Source organism: Vanessa tameamea, chromosome 7 (genome assembly GCF_037043105.1).
Source record: "Vanessa tameamea isolate UH-Manoa-2023 chromosome 7, ilVanTame1 primary haplotype, whole genome shotgun sequence".
NCBI classification, from domain to species: Eukaryota; Metazoa; Arthropoda; class Insecta; order Lepidoptera; family Nymphalidae; genus Vanessa; species Vanessa tameamea.
The window spans coordinates 11358750-11374175 of NC_087315.1; the positions used below are offsets into that span (position 1 = coordinate 11358750).

At 32.5% G+C, this 15426-nt stretch overlaps 1 protein-coding gene across 2 annotated transcripts in view; it reads left to right on the forward strand.

Moving 5' to 3' along the window:
• LOC113398316 (tolloid-like protein 1) overlaps positions 1-15323 on the forward strand; it is a 108294-nt gene extending 92971 nt beyond the window's left edge. For both annotated transcript variants that reach the window (XM_064215418.1, XM_026636978.2), the window contains exons 10-20: positions 5389-5592; positions 6609-6721; positions 7077-7225; positions 7343-7548; positions 7675-7850; positions 9767-9895; positions 10375-10601; positions 11089-11203; positions 11671-11851; positions 12290-12540; positions 13231-15323. In XM_064215418.1, coding sequence (XP_064071488.1) covers positions 5389-5592; positions 6609-6721; positions 7077-7225; positions 7343-7548; positions 7675-7850; positions 9767-9895; positions 10375-10601; positions 11089-11203; positions 11671-11851; positions 12290-12540; positions 13231-13476 — 1997 coding nt within the window. In that variant the 3' untranslated portion in view covers positions 13477-15323. The remainder of the gene's footprint in view (positions 1-5388; positions 5593-6608; positions 6722-7076; positions 7226-7342; positions 7549-7674; positions 7851-9766; positions 9896-10374; positions 10602-11088; positions 11204-11670; positions 11852-12289; positions 12541-13230) is intronic.
• The last annotated feature ends 103 nt before the right edge of the window (positions 15324-15426 follow it).

A 15426-nucleotide genomic window follows, 5' to 3' on the forward strand; every position in this document is an offset into this window, starting at 1 on the left:
GCTTAAAAAACGTCCGGAATCCGTTATCGCTGGGGGTTAGAGTGAGAAAGGAAGAGCCTATCTACCGCTGCCGTATGCGTGAGAGAAAGGGAACAGATTGGCGCCGTAACGCGTTATGTAACGAAGCGTTTTGCCCCAGAAGAAGTTATAACTTCAAAAAATCTGAGAGAAAAATATTTTGTTAGTAAAATAGCTAATTGCCTACCTAAACCTAACCTAAGCGGGTTTCACACACTGGCCTTTTGACGGTAAAACAATGACTACTTAAGAACTACAGCAATGCATTCCATGTAAATACTTTTGAAGTTGTATAATATTATTCTAAATGCCGATGTACACCCCAGGCACAGACTGAATATGTATATCGAATTCAAGTAATGGATTTACGGTACGCGAATTAATGAATTTATCGTTTTCCTACACAGCCTTAGGCATACCGTCTGTATCAATAAATCTTTATACTCTAGCTCATATTGAACAACGATTTTAGTCCTTAACACTTAGCGTTAAAGGCTACATTGTATTCAACTATTAATTAATTTAAATAACAATTGTTATCTAGTTGTATGTTACTAAGATTTGTAGGATGAAATACATTATATTAACAATATAACATAGAAACTAAAATAATATTTTAAATGTTATTTCAAGAATATAATTATTATACTTGGTGGTAGAGCTTCGTGTAACGTCTAAGTAGGTACCACCCATTCATCAGACATTCTACCACCAAACACATTGTTGTGCTCCGGTTAGAAGGATGAGTGAGCCAGTGAAACTATAGGTATGAAACATAACATCATAGCCACCAACGGCGCCACCGTTGGTGACGATGTAAGAAACAATTAATATTTCCTGCAGCACTCATGTCTGTAAGCGACGGTGACCACTTACATCACGTGGCTTACTTGTTTGTTCGCCGAACTAAACCATTAAAAAAAAACCATTAAATATGTCTTAATACCAACAAAATTATAACGCAATTGTAACAATAATTAAATTGACATATTATCTATGTTCTAACAATAACATATATGTATATATATATACACATCATATAATACATACAAGGCTCCAAAAGGAATGGTAATCCATAGATGGCAAAAGACACAGAGGTAGACAGACTATGAGATGGGAGGACGACATTAAACAAGCAGAGGGCCCAACATGGACTCGCAAAGCAAAAGCTAGGATTTATATTATATAAGATTTATATGAGATTTCCATTCAATCTTTAGACGTTGTCGAAAAACAAACTGCAGGAGATTAACGATCGTAAGCCGATATTTTACTTCAAAAGTTTAAGGGACATTCAAAAAGAAAAATATATTATTATTATTATTTATATAAACTAGAACAGCAATAAAGGCTTTATTTATTTATTATATATAAATAAAAAATATTGTTTGAATGTTTGTCGATGTGTGCTTAAACCATTCATCCGGTTGTGATGAAAATTTAATGGTTTCTTTTGGGTACGTGCACGAAAGTTCCCTGGCCAAAAACCTACCCGTGCGAAGCTGGGATGGCTAAGATAATATTAATTTCTTATGATAAATCTAATGTAGGTACCCAATGGATTTAAACGTCTTATGTAGAATAAGAAATTCGTATTTCTTTTAACATATCAAATACAGCGCCATTGATGTGCTATCAAGATTCATTGATACTAAAGTACTTTAAGATGAAGCTGATTTCTTTCACATAATGTAGGGAATAGACTAATATCCTCTGGGAATGAAAGCAAATGCGTTAGACGCCGAAACATAAAACTCAGACTAGAATTTATTTTTTCTCAGTAAATACTTTTTTTCATCGTGACGTGACGTCATATTATAGTAGAAAAAAACTTATTTAAATATTACTTGTCCTGCTCGTAATAAGTGGAGCTATAAGGGATAGCAAGGCTTGTAGTTCTGTTAAATTGATATATTATAAATATGGTATAGAACAGAATCACCACCGAACTTAACAAAGTTAAAATATTATTTCAGTCTTATAGTAAAGTAAAGCATATAATATCCCACTATTGCCCAATTGCCCGTTAATATCCCACTGCTGGGCTGAGGCGTACTCTCCCTTTGAGATGCTAAGCGCTACCTCACGTTAACGCTTCTGAATGCAATGAACGCACGAGATAAATAATGAACACAAATTAACACAAACTCATATAAAAATTCACTAGTGCTTACCTGGTGAACCCGCCATCATCGGTAAACATGCAAGCTTTCTAGCAACTGGGCCATCTCCCTACTGGTCAGTTCAATTGCTTCAGTCTCTTGCGAAAATAATTTGCTCCGAGGCTCAAAATATACAAACTATTTATAGGACATAGATAAAACAAAGTATACATTGAATATTCATTGAACGAAATGACAGATCACTGATAAAGAGAAATGAAACCAAAAGAGTATCAACTACAAAACCATAAAAATGGGTCAAAAGTGATGTCTGCAAATTGTGTCACTATAACTGTAAAAACAAAAACAAAATATAATAAAAACATTTATATAAAAACCTTTAAACGTCGAATAAAAAATAAATGTCTATTTCTCCTCTCGAGGGAGAGTTTTGACACGTAAATATACTACCACGCTGTCATTATGTGGCAGAAAGTCATCCGACCCATTCTTTTCTTCACGATGTTTACCCGCATAAGACGAATTTTAAAGACACGATTAATCAAAGGATAAGTTACCTTATTTTCCTTAACTTAAAACTTATCTAAGACTAAAAATTTAATATTCATGTTTGCATAACTTAGCCTATAAAAATTTAAAGCTCATGACAAAAAAAATATTGATAAATAAGGCGTATTACTCAATACAACTGTTAAAGTAACAAATGTTAAAGATAAAAAGTGTGGAATTAGTATTTTTTTATTTCTAGACAGGATTCATATAAATTGAATTGTCTCTTACTCTCGGCCAAGCTTACGGTTCTACAACAGGATCCCAGAAAGCGTTCGAAATGCGTCTGTTGCCAAATTGAACAATAATTTTAAGGAACGCTTGTGTGAGAATGTTATTATACAATTAGTGAATTTATGATTGTTAGCACACCTTGGGAATGAAACGATCGCCTCCTGAATATACTATTTATATTCAATTGTGTAAAAAATAAAGTTGACAAAAAAGAACAAACCCGCTGAGTTTAATTCGCCAGTTCTACTCAGGTCAGGGTATTTTCTTTTCCGAACCGGTGGTACTGTTTAATTTGACCACCAATAAGTAAGTGTTATGCTTCTTTATTGAATCAAGGAATTTGAGTTTAAGTTTGATTCAAAGGTGCTTTTTTGAGCCTACTTGAATTACGAATATTTTGATTTTGATTGGACGCAGATATACAGTTTGATTTAGTTTCATTTCAAATTATATGTATTAATATATATCCATTTTCAGTATTGTTATAAATAATAACAATTCATTACGAATACAAGTTGCGGTTACATGTCACGTATAAAATTAATCTAAAATTAAAACTAATTGGAAACAACCACGGTTAATATATGGTCAAAAATTTATTATTCGCAGTAGTAGACGTCTATATTTTTTATGATTTAGGTAAGTGTACAAAAAATGAGTCCCCTAATACTAAGTGGTCACCTCCGAGCGTAGATAAGTGCGCTGAAAGAAATATTAAAAATTCCTTACATCACAACAAGTTACAATTTTATTCTGATATTTTTTAACTACTGTTGCAGTCTAGTTTTATACAAGACTTATTTTTACTCGTTTACGGCGAAGCAAAACAGTAGTAATAGGTCCGTATGTATGTATTTAAGTAAAAAATGTATACAATGCGTCACCACAGATAGGAAGTTTGTTTAAAAAAAAATATTTAGTTCCAATAAATGATAAAAAGACGAAATGTTGTTTACTTTACATGTTAAATTTATTTTTACTTTATTATAGATATTCGGTACTAAATGAGGTTTTTAATATCTACAAATATATTATACGAACTTTTAAAGTAAAATTAAAGTTACGTAATTAGTATCATAAATAATGATATTTTTGGCCCATTGCTTGGGATGCGTTCATCTTAACCGATGATGCTTCAAACCTAGGCAAGCACCTCTGAATTATCATGTACTTAATTTGTGTTCTTAATCTTGAGCGTTCTCAGCGGTAAAGAAAAACATCGCGAGGAAACCTTTTCAATGAAATTCTGCCACATGTGTATACGCCAACCTGCATTGGAGCAGCGTGGTTGATGCCTAAACCTTCGCCTCAAAATAAAGGGGAGGTTATTATAAAAATAAATGATAGAAGTACATGATAATTCTTCGATATATATCATAATAAAAGCTATAAAAATGTAGGTTAAAACGTTATATAGTTCACAAACAAGGTATAAAACGATTTTTATTCTGTTTCCTTGCAAATGACCACTATAACAAGGACCCGTATTTTACGCCACATTTCTCTCGTATTATCGCAATGCTAAAGAATTGGGGTAGGAAAAGGTTTCACAGTAAATTGGCCATTTGATACAAGTACCCGTAATTTATCCTTATTTTTACATTATTTGTACAAATTCTGATAGTTTTTGTCTCTAATATGACGCCAGTTAAGACCGATGTTATTTTGTTTTTTTATCAAAAGGTAGGTATTTCATTATCAAATTATGCACGCCTCTGACCGAATCGAAAGAGTGCAATTTAGTCTTATAGCTAGCTTATAAGGTTACAGTACTCCAGATCCATGGGTCAAACTCGAGCAGGACCACAAAATTTCAATCTTATAGTTAAATGCACATACCTGTCCTCTTACAAGTTTCGTTCACCAAAGGTTGTCTGTGGGAGATCATTATAAGCGATAAGACCGCCTTTGCGCACCATTTGTGGATTGTTTTTTGTTTCTCTTATGTTATCAGTTATTTATAAGTTGTGCAATAAAGTATTTAAAAGACTAGAAGTCATTGTAGTAGGAAGAAACCCGTAGTCTGAAATTTATCAGTATTTAACAAATTCGTAGCTCGGAACGCACGTATATAACATAAGATTATTAGAAATCTGAATTGATTTGTATTGTAAAAATATTGATCTTTTTTAAAATTTCGTCAGCTAACCATGTCACTAGATTTATTTAGTTTGCGGCGCTTCTAATATATATACATATACAGTCAAGAATTTTCAAATTATTTTCCCTAATACCAAAATAAAAGGTACAAAATTTTATTCAGTACATTTTAAGTATCAAATTAACAATCACATAAGAAGACTTGTAAAACTGGTAAGATAAACTCTCTTGAGTTCAAATCAAAACTTCCTTTAAAGAGTTTTATCATGTTAGGATCTTGTATTAAAAATAAATTAGTACACCAGTAGCATAAGCGAATTAAAATTAATTAGAATTTTAAACATCTAATTGCAATTTTTTACAGAGATCGATATTCACAAATCCGATGGCTGTCGCTCAGAATGGGTTGAAGTTATTGACGGTTACATGCCCGATGCTCCGGTGCTGGGCCGCATCTGTGGCTCCGGGAAGGGCCCCATGATACGATCTACGGGCTCTCGATTAACCGTCGTCTATCAGCCAGGTCCCAGACCAAAACCTTTGAAAGGATTCCGAGCGCACTATGAAGGTAAGATAACAAACATTGTGTTAAAGTTTATAAGCTTCCTGTGTATTTTGAAAATATTACCAAATTTGTGTTATAACTTTTTTTCCTAATTTATCTATTTGAATTTATTCGACTATAATATTAAATTATGTTAAGGTCTTGTTGCTTTTATTTTTATTAATAATTAAAAAGTTATATTTGTTATTGTATAGTGTCTTATTTTGAAAGAAAATTGAATATATCATAAAAATATCAGAGTTTCTTTGTTAGACATTATGTGATAAATGAATACATTGTTACAATATTAAAAGTAATTTTTAAGAAGTTCACAAACAATAACTATTAATTTGACTACAAACGACTTACAATATTTTATATTGATTTTCCTTATTAGTTTCGTATTTTCTCGACCAAATGTTATTATCTTATTGATATTTTAAAATAGTATAAATATAGTAGTATCTAATGAATCAAAGGACAACACGATCTTGTTTTCAGCACCGAATCCAATAACGCAGTCGTAATTCAATTAACAATTGACATAACAATTCTGAGATACCGTAACCCCGTGATTACCGAACATTAATCATATTACTTCTTCATATATTAGTAAATATTTTACCAGTGGTGTCACGTCTATCCTATGCTTGTCTAACGATCCGTTTTATTCAATATACTACAAAAAAAGTGGAAACAATTGCGGGCGAAAAAAAATCTACTCTTCATTTAATATCTATACTAAGTATGTAATTATAACGTCGATGGGGACATGTCCATTTCAAATTCTAGTTCGATAGGAATTGATTCTTTGTATATAATGAAATTTATAAAAGTACCTAAACTACTAGGCTTTGCAGTATTATCAGTACTGGATCATAATTCGTTTCATTTGCGATCGGCGCAGTGTGTAAACTGCACTTACAAACACTATTAATTATTGGACTTGATTTCAGCGTATCCTGTACTGTTTGTAGATACACTAGAAAAAAAAGTTATTTTGTACTTTTATACTATTTTTTTTTCAATTCATTCCGCAGCTGTGTGTGGTGGAGACATAGAAGTGGATAGCAGCGGTCATTTAGAATCTCCTAACTATCCAGATGATTACCAACCCAATAAACTCTGCATTTGGAAACTGTCTGTGCCGCAGGTAAGACATAGAATATTTATTCTTACCACTACTTCTAGTTGGTCTACTACTACTGGGTCGAATCTATCTTTTAAGATTGATAGATGACGGGTCTTTCTGTCAAGATCTGCTCGATAACAAGCCGAACTTTGTAAATAGATAATATAAACACAAATGGGTAGCATATAAAATCATTGAACATGTAGAGAAAAGGGATAGATAGAGAAGGATAAAGAAAGAAGAGGAAGGAATAGAGAAAAGAGAGTCCAATTGTGTCTCTACATAAAGATTTGACACCACGACTAAAATAATATTTCATAGAAGCGATTCGATTTAAACATTACAATCGAAACAACCTCATCATATTTTTTTGCAGGATTATCAGGTTGCACTAAGATTCCACTCATTCGAAGTCGAAAACCACGACACATGCAATTACGACAAAGTTAAAATAAGGGATGGAGACTCTATGGACAGTCCATTAATAGGCATGTTTTGTGGACACAAAATTCCTCCGGATATCAGGTAACATTTATAGCAAAAATGAAACAATTCGGAGCTACATTATTAAAGTAAATAAATACTCATTATATTAGTTTTAATAAGATGACTTTTTTTCATTTAAAATTAACAATTTTTCAGATCGAACTCCAATAAACTTCTCGTTATCTTCGAGTCAGATAGCTCAGTGCAGAAGGCTGGTTTTTCTGCAACCTTTATGAAAGAGTTTGATGAATGCGCTTCTATTGATCATGGCTGCAGCCACTCTTGTGTTAACACTCTCGGCGGGTATGAGTGTGCTTGTGATATCGGATACGAATTGCATTCTGATGGAAAGAAATGTGAGAGTGAGTATCAAACTCTATTACTAGAAATGTTTGTTATCATTTAAATGAAGTAAGAATGAAAATTTTCTTCCAAACAAAAAAATCTCTTCTTAATTTTTATATTAATATTTACACTCGTACGTTTAGATGCCTGTGGTGGTGTTCTTTACGGTCCAAATGGTACAATCACATCACCATCTTTTCCTGACCTTTACCCACCATCCAAGAACTGTCTCTGGGAGATTGTCGCCCAGCCGCAACATCGTATCACTCTTAACTTCACACATTTCGACTTGGAAGGCAGCAACAATATGTATCACCAGGTATGACATCATAAAATTCATTTAAATGATTACAGAAAAATATTACACTGAAAATTTGTGAGTTCATTTTTTTGGGTATATCCCATAATAATAGCGAATTACTATCATAATAATTTGTGAATTAGTAAATATTTTCTGACGGTTTAATAAATACTTCCTATCTTATATGATCTACATAAGCATTTGATAAAATCCTACATCAATTGTAAGACTTAATTAAGTCTTCATCAGACTGTATTAAACTAGAGTTACCATCTCTAGGGCAAGGTCTAGTTGTAATTTGTATAATAGACGGCAATTGTCATGAACGAACACGTCGCGCACTCGCAGATTTTACTAGAAATATGAGCGTAACGAAGGAACGTAACTCGCAAATTTTATTACAATGCTTATCAAAAGCAAAGAAATCTGTGTTAAATAAATTTGGTAGAGTAATAAAAAAATATTGTAAGCTATCAGAAAAATTATGTCTAGAATGTTATTAATGTAATATCAATTGAAATTTATATTTTATGAGACTAGAAATCTATGTGATGCTTGAACAATATCAAAGCATTTATAACATATTATGACCATAGTAGACGAAAGTATAATTTTATAGGAGAGATAAAAAATAAAGCTAGTCAGTAGATATTTCTAAGTTTTGACTTAATAACGTGTTTTATAATTAACTGAAATGTCCGTTATTTAAGTCCATCTATACAACAAAATCTGTTTCAACTTTGATCCAAATTATATGAACATTGTTTTTTTTATACGCATTTTTAAAAATAATATATATTTAAATATAAGGTTGGTATAATAAGAGTATTACTACAGTACATATTAATTATTTTTATAATGAATACGTAGTTTACGCCAATGATTAACAACCTATTCGCATGCTATAACATACCTTTTAATAGTGTCCCATAAATAGCCGACTAAAATTGTATAAATATTTTATGGAATATTTTTGTACTGTATTTTGAAAAGGAATATGCTATTTTTTTATGTTACGCCCATTTATAAGTGTACGTAAATATGCGTGGAATTCAGATATTTTTGGAACTCAATACTAGTCAAGAGATATATTGAGCTTATTTTCAAAATATAGAGGTGATAGTAAGGTTCGGCTTATAATTCCGCTTTTATGATGGAACTGGACTAATAAATTAGGATCTTAGACTTTGTCGGTCAAGATCTGAATTCAATATATATATAATATACTACTATTATATAATAGGTAGGCGGACAAGCAAATGGGCCACCTAATGGTACGTTGTCCCCATCACCCCTTTAACACTTAAGCTGTGAGAAATATTACCCATTCCTGGATGTCCGCGTCATCGATTCTTCGTCTTTATAAACATCAGTCCAGAAGAAGAGAGACATAGATACATATGTTTAAACATCGCTATCAATTGAAAGAGCAGCGATCTGATTCAATAGTACAAATATTACACTAATTTAGCTATTTATTGTTACTATATTAAGGAGTAATTGCTTTTCTTTACTCGCATACAGAAAATGAAAACTTAATTACTCATCATACTCCTTTTTCACAAGATTGTCTTACGAGTATAATAAATAAACATAATCAGCCTGTAAATTTCCCACTGCTGGGCTAAGGCCTCCTCTCCCGTTGAGGAGAAGGTATGGAGCATATTCCACCACGCTGCTCCAATGCGGGTTGGTGGAATACACATGTGGCAGAATTTCGTTGAAATTAGACACATGCAGGTTTCCTCACGATGTTTTCCTTCACCGCCGAGCACGAGATGAATTATAAACAAATTAAGCACATGTAAATTCAGTGGTGCCTGCCTGGGTTTGAACCCGAAATCATCGGTTAAGATGCACGCGTTCTAACCACTGGGCCATCTCGGCTCACTTACGAGTATATTTCATTTAAATGTATTTATATTTATTTTAAGGAGTGTGAATACGACAGTGTCACGGTACATTCGAGACTAGGGGATGACGTATTGAGACGACATGGGGCATTTTGTGGTTCAGTTCTGCCACCACCGGTCACGTCTGATGGATCCGTGCTAAGAGTTCAGGTGAAGTATATGCAATAAATTAATTTCACGCCCTTAAAATATCAGCATACTGGATCTATCAAGACTTTACAGAAGTGAAATTAGATTTGATCCATTCCATGTAATCTATTAAAAGGTACTCATAAACAAATCTTTTCAATATGTACTTTATACTAGGTGGCTTTAACGATTACTTTTAAATCAATAAAAGAAAATAATGCTAAATTAAATGTAAAACTACCACTCGTTCGAAATGTAGATTCTACCGAATAATCCCGTATTGAACTTCCGTTTTTATCACTAAAAGAAACAAACCGTTATAAAACATTGACGATATTTCAAACCAAATTTCATTCATAAAAATATGTTTAATTATTATTGTCAAATCTAAATACAGTCTTTAATTCGTAAGGTAATAATACCTTAGTTACAGTATAAATCAGATCTTTTTATACAAAAATTAAAATTTAATCATTTTAATATAAGCCATTATATTTCAGTTTACTTCAGACACCTCAGTCCATCATTCAGGGTTCGCTGCCACGTATTATATTGACGTTGATGAATGCGCAGACAATAATGGCGGATGTCAACACGAGTGTCACAACACACTAGGTGGCTACGAGTGCGCATGTCATAGCGGGTTCACACTCCATCCGAACAAACATGACTGCAAGGAAGGCGGCTGCAAACATGATATCACACATCCACACGGCACTATTTTTAGGTAAGTCTACTTTGTCACCGATTATGAATATTTTTTTTCGGAAATCTTTGAAAAATCTTCTGAACTTTCTGAATAAGCCTAAAGTTCACATACGATACCACACAATAATTTCCTCACGACATTTGTGTTTTTCTGAGTATAATCCGGGAGTCTACAAGTCTATTAAATTAGGCATCTCCCAGACAAGCTCGTTACCATCTTAGTCTGCATCAGTATTAAATCAAAATATGGCAATACTTGCGTGAATTAATGTTTAATATATATTGGTGATTTCCATTATAAAAAGTGAGCCAGTATAATACGAAATAGGGTATTATAACAAACAATGGCACTAGTCTGATGAAGTACATTGATGAATTGCAAGAATTTTCCAACATATATCGAATATTATGTACCAATATTTATTATAATATTTAAAATGATAGTGACTATTATTCTTAATGTTTATTTTCAAAACTATTGGTAAAACATTACATATTATTTTTAGTCCAAACTATCCGGACACATATCCTTCAAGAAAAGATTGCGTATGGCAGTTCTCTACAACTCCTGGACATCGAATCAAGTTGATATTTAACGTCTTCGAATTAGAGCCACACCAGGTGATTACAGTTTTCTTGACATATAATACCTAATAAGCAGTATCACTTATATTTGTTTTTTAAGTCTAAGGCGGCAAAAATTGTACTTTCAACGCTGTAATCCAAAGATTGCAGATTTTCAAGTGCATAAATGATGTACCTACTACTCTACCTGCATGATGGTTAACCTATTCAGTGAGATAAAGAGTTGTGATTTCTTAAAAATTGTTCAAAAGCATAGTCTAGTTATTTAATCTTTATGAGGTGCAGCTCACACAAAACATTACTTCTATTAAAAATACCCCGAACCTAAATATTTATTGGAAACTTTTCAACGCTGTTTAAAGAAACCTAAAAGTTTTAGAAGAAATTGTACCTCATCTGCAGTGAAGTTATGTGCAAATTAAACCCGAAATATTGATACACAATTTATCATCACCTGTTTTTGCCAAGCAATTTTTACTGATTTAGTGACGGTATCATTGCAGGAATGTACATACGATCACGTAACGATCTATGACGGAGCATCCGCTGATGAGAAGACATTAGGACGATTCTGTGGAAGTAAGCTACCACACCCAGTAGTTGCTTCCTACAATCAAATGTACGTTGTGTTCAAATCAGACGCTTCAGTGCAGAGAAAAGGATTTTTGGCAACGTATTCAACAGGTACGATTTCATATTGCAAGTACTATTATTTACACAGTATAGCTATGGTAATAACAATTGCTATAGTAATAGCAATTAGAACGAAAGTCTGAGAAATTTAACGAATTTTCAAATAATGCAATACGTGAATCTTAAACTAAGGTGGTGGGCTTAAATTTAGACGAGCACCACTTTCGTTCGTGGGCTGTAAACGATATCATCGTTTGAAAACCTGCATATTTTGGATGGAGATCTGCTACGTATGTTGCCAAATCAAATCGAGGACTTAGCCCAGCTACAAGCAAATTTAAAGATTGATATTACTTACTAAAAAAGTCAATCTTTAATAAAATTTATGGACCAATAAGATCAATACGATTAATAGTTGTACAGTTAAAAGATTAGTAAATGACGTTGCGGCATTCAACAGTCAAATACAATTTCATTGTATTATTTCAGCATGTGGAGGTTACCTGGCGGCATCAGAAACTGTTAAGCATTTATATTCTCACGCGCGCTACGGGCATGATTCATATGAATCTCGTTCAAGGTGTGATTGGAGTATTGTTGCGCCTGTTGGCCAGTTCGTCAGACTGACATTCTTAACTTTCGACTTGGAACCCGAAGACAACTGTGGTTACGATTACGTGCAAGTTTTCGGTGGCTTGGAAGGCAGTGCTGGAAACTATGGCAGTTTCTGTGGTACAAAGGTAAACATATTAGCCAAGTAAATTATATAGGCTATCCTTTAAACAGGGGTTTTCATACATTAAGCCTTACCCGTATAAAACATTCCAGATAGCTAAAATTGCTATTTAAAAGTATGGTATTTTTTTATTATAAGAATTAGAAACAGTACGGTTATAAAGACCAATATTTTATTGTTAATGTTATCGTTGAGATTATTTCTTATCGCTTTATTAGGAGCAATTTTGATGAATTTCAGTCATATCCCTGATCCACAATTACTGTCATTTAACCCCTTTAACACAAGAGCATATATATATATAATAACTCCAAGACAGAAAATCGAGTAAATGTTCCAAATATTCTTCTTCTACCTTGTTAAACAGGAATCAATAAAAGATTTTTTTTATATATCTCATCTCATTGTGTAGCCAATTAGTCGGCATGACATAAATATTGTCACATGCCACATACGATTAACCAATCTAGGGCGAACCCTATAGATGCGCATAACCACTCAGAAACAATATTTATAGCTTAATAAAATTTGTAGAAGATACTGTCTCAGCATAAATGAGCCATTTTATTCAGGTCATTCATTTAGTTCTACGTGTTTTACGATTTTATTTATAAATAAAATATCAAAATCATATTTATTAAATTAGTAACCTCTATACAAATTTATTTACAGTAATTTTTTTTTTCCTCAATAGATGCCGCCGGAGATAGTTTCCACAACAGATGCCTTATTAGTGAAATTCCGAACAGACGATTCAATAGTATTCAAGGGCTTTTCAGCCTCCTACCAAGCGGTGAAACCAGAATTATGGAGTGGTGAAGACAGTTCCGAAGGCGGTGAAGATATAGAGGAGGAGGAAGATGAACAAATGCCTCCATTAGTTGTAGGTAGGAGGGGTTTACGAGCTCCTTTACCAAGATTCGTCCGTCGGCCAACGTGACGGTGGCCATTACGACACACCCGACACAGACGACTGCATCGTAATGCTCATAACCAGTTCAAACTGGAAAACAATCCCTTTTAGAACCGTTTTCAGTTGAATACTAGCAGCCAGTTTATTTTGTAACTGTGAACATTTCAGTTATTTTGTTTTTTTTTTTAACTGGTTAACCTACAGCTAGAAAAACTACCAAGTAAAAATAACGCTTCTTTTTCTTTTTTACATGCATTTATGTAAATTGACTGCCTTAGACAGATATTCATATGCGTACCCACCTTTATATTTGCCATTTATTTCTGTATTGCCATTACATTATACCATTTGATATTTTGCCACTTGAAAATCTGTTTAACGTAATCAAAATAATTTTATATTTTAATAGTAGCATTTGAAAATGAGATTGAAGTTCCACTAGCGACTGTAATTAATGTTTGAGTTTATTTGATATGACTGAGTGTAAATGTAAATAAATTATTTGTAGGGTTATGTAGGTATTATACTTAATAGCAGTTACCAATTATACTCATTAGTGATTCCTATTTTTATTTGACAATTCGCTTTATCAACTTTATAATCCATAGTTAACAAACCAAAGACATAAACTATTTGAGTTCGAAGATATTATGCTACAGTTCCATATATACATAATATATCTTACAACTATTACTAATAAGTTCAAAATACTGAAAATAATGTACTTACAAGATTTTATGATTCATTCTACATTTAGAAATATTTTATTTCAATTAAAAAAAGCACGATTTAGGATGAAACTTATATGACAATACATTTTAGAATTAAGATTATATTTAATATATTTGTAGATGGAAATGTTGTTACAAGTCATATCAAAATAATGATATTAGCATTTAAATTGGACTACGTACTATATATTAGAGTTTGGATGTATGAAAATCGAACTTAAAACGCCATAAACAAATAATTAATAAGTACACTTTAAACCAAAGACGTAATGATAAACAGAATTGCATAACGGTAAAAATTGCGAAAAATTATATAAAACAATGTAGGTAGGTATAAATTTATTCATTCACAAATAAGTGGAGTATGTTTTATTATAGGCGTTTTAATAAAATAAACTTAACAAATATAATATAATTTGTATTTTTTTTGCTGTCTTTACTCTGAGTTGTCTCACGCACACTAAGACATCTTGTTAGCAGAGCGTTACACCCACTCATATTAATGCTCGCCAATATTTATTTAACGTACGCTTTCGTGAGTGAATAGATCTATATTTAAATTATTGAAGACTCGCTACCACGTGTCAAAAAAAGTGGGAGCAGGACGCCGTTGATCGAACGCCATCGTGCCGCTTCACACTTGTTTCGACGACTATAAAGAAGGAAACAGGGGAAAACATTGAATAAGAATGAAAAATAAAAATAAAGTTTTTCAATAGTCAAAATTATTCAGATCAAATTAATGTGTAAAATTAGTGTGTATGATCCCAAAAAACGACAATCAGCACACTGCAGTTTTCCTACCGACGTTGTTACCTCTTCAGGCAGCGAGTCTTTAATACTGATATCTAAATCGTACTTGTTAAGCCGCGCTGGTGGTCTACGAATGCGCTCCATCGTCTTGGCTTACAGCGCCATAGCGAGTTACTACTTAATACATACCTACTAATAACAGTTTTTATGATTATTATTATTATCGTAATATGGCGATGATGAAGGGAAACTTAAATGATTTGTGCCAAAATGATACTTATTGATAAACTAGCGTAAAATAAGTTAGTGTTTTGTAACTTAACGCGCAAATATTTATAATATTATGTAGCAAAACTATATTATTTTTATTAAAATTATTGTGAAAATTCATTATTGTTTTATTGAATTAAGAACAGTTTACACCTTTTATTTGATATGTGCATCTGTGACAATTTAATTGAAATTCGTGTCAATAAAATATATCAACAGCTAC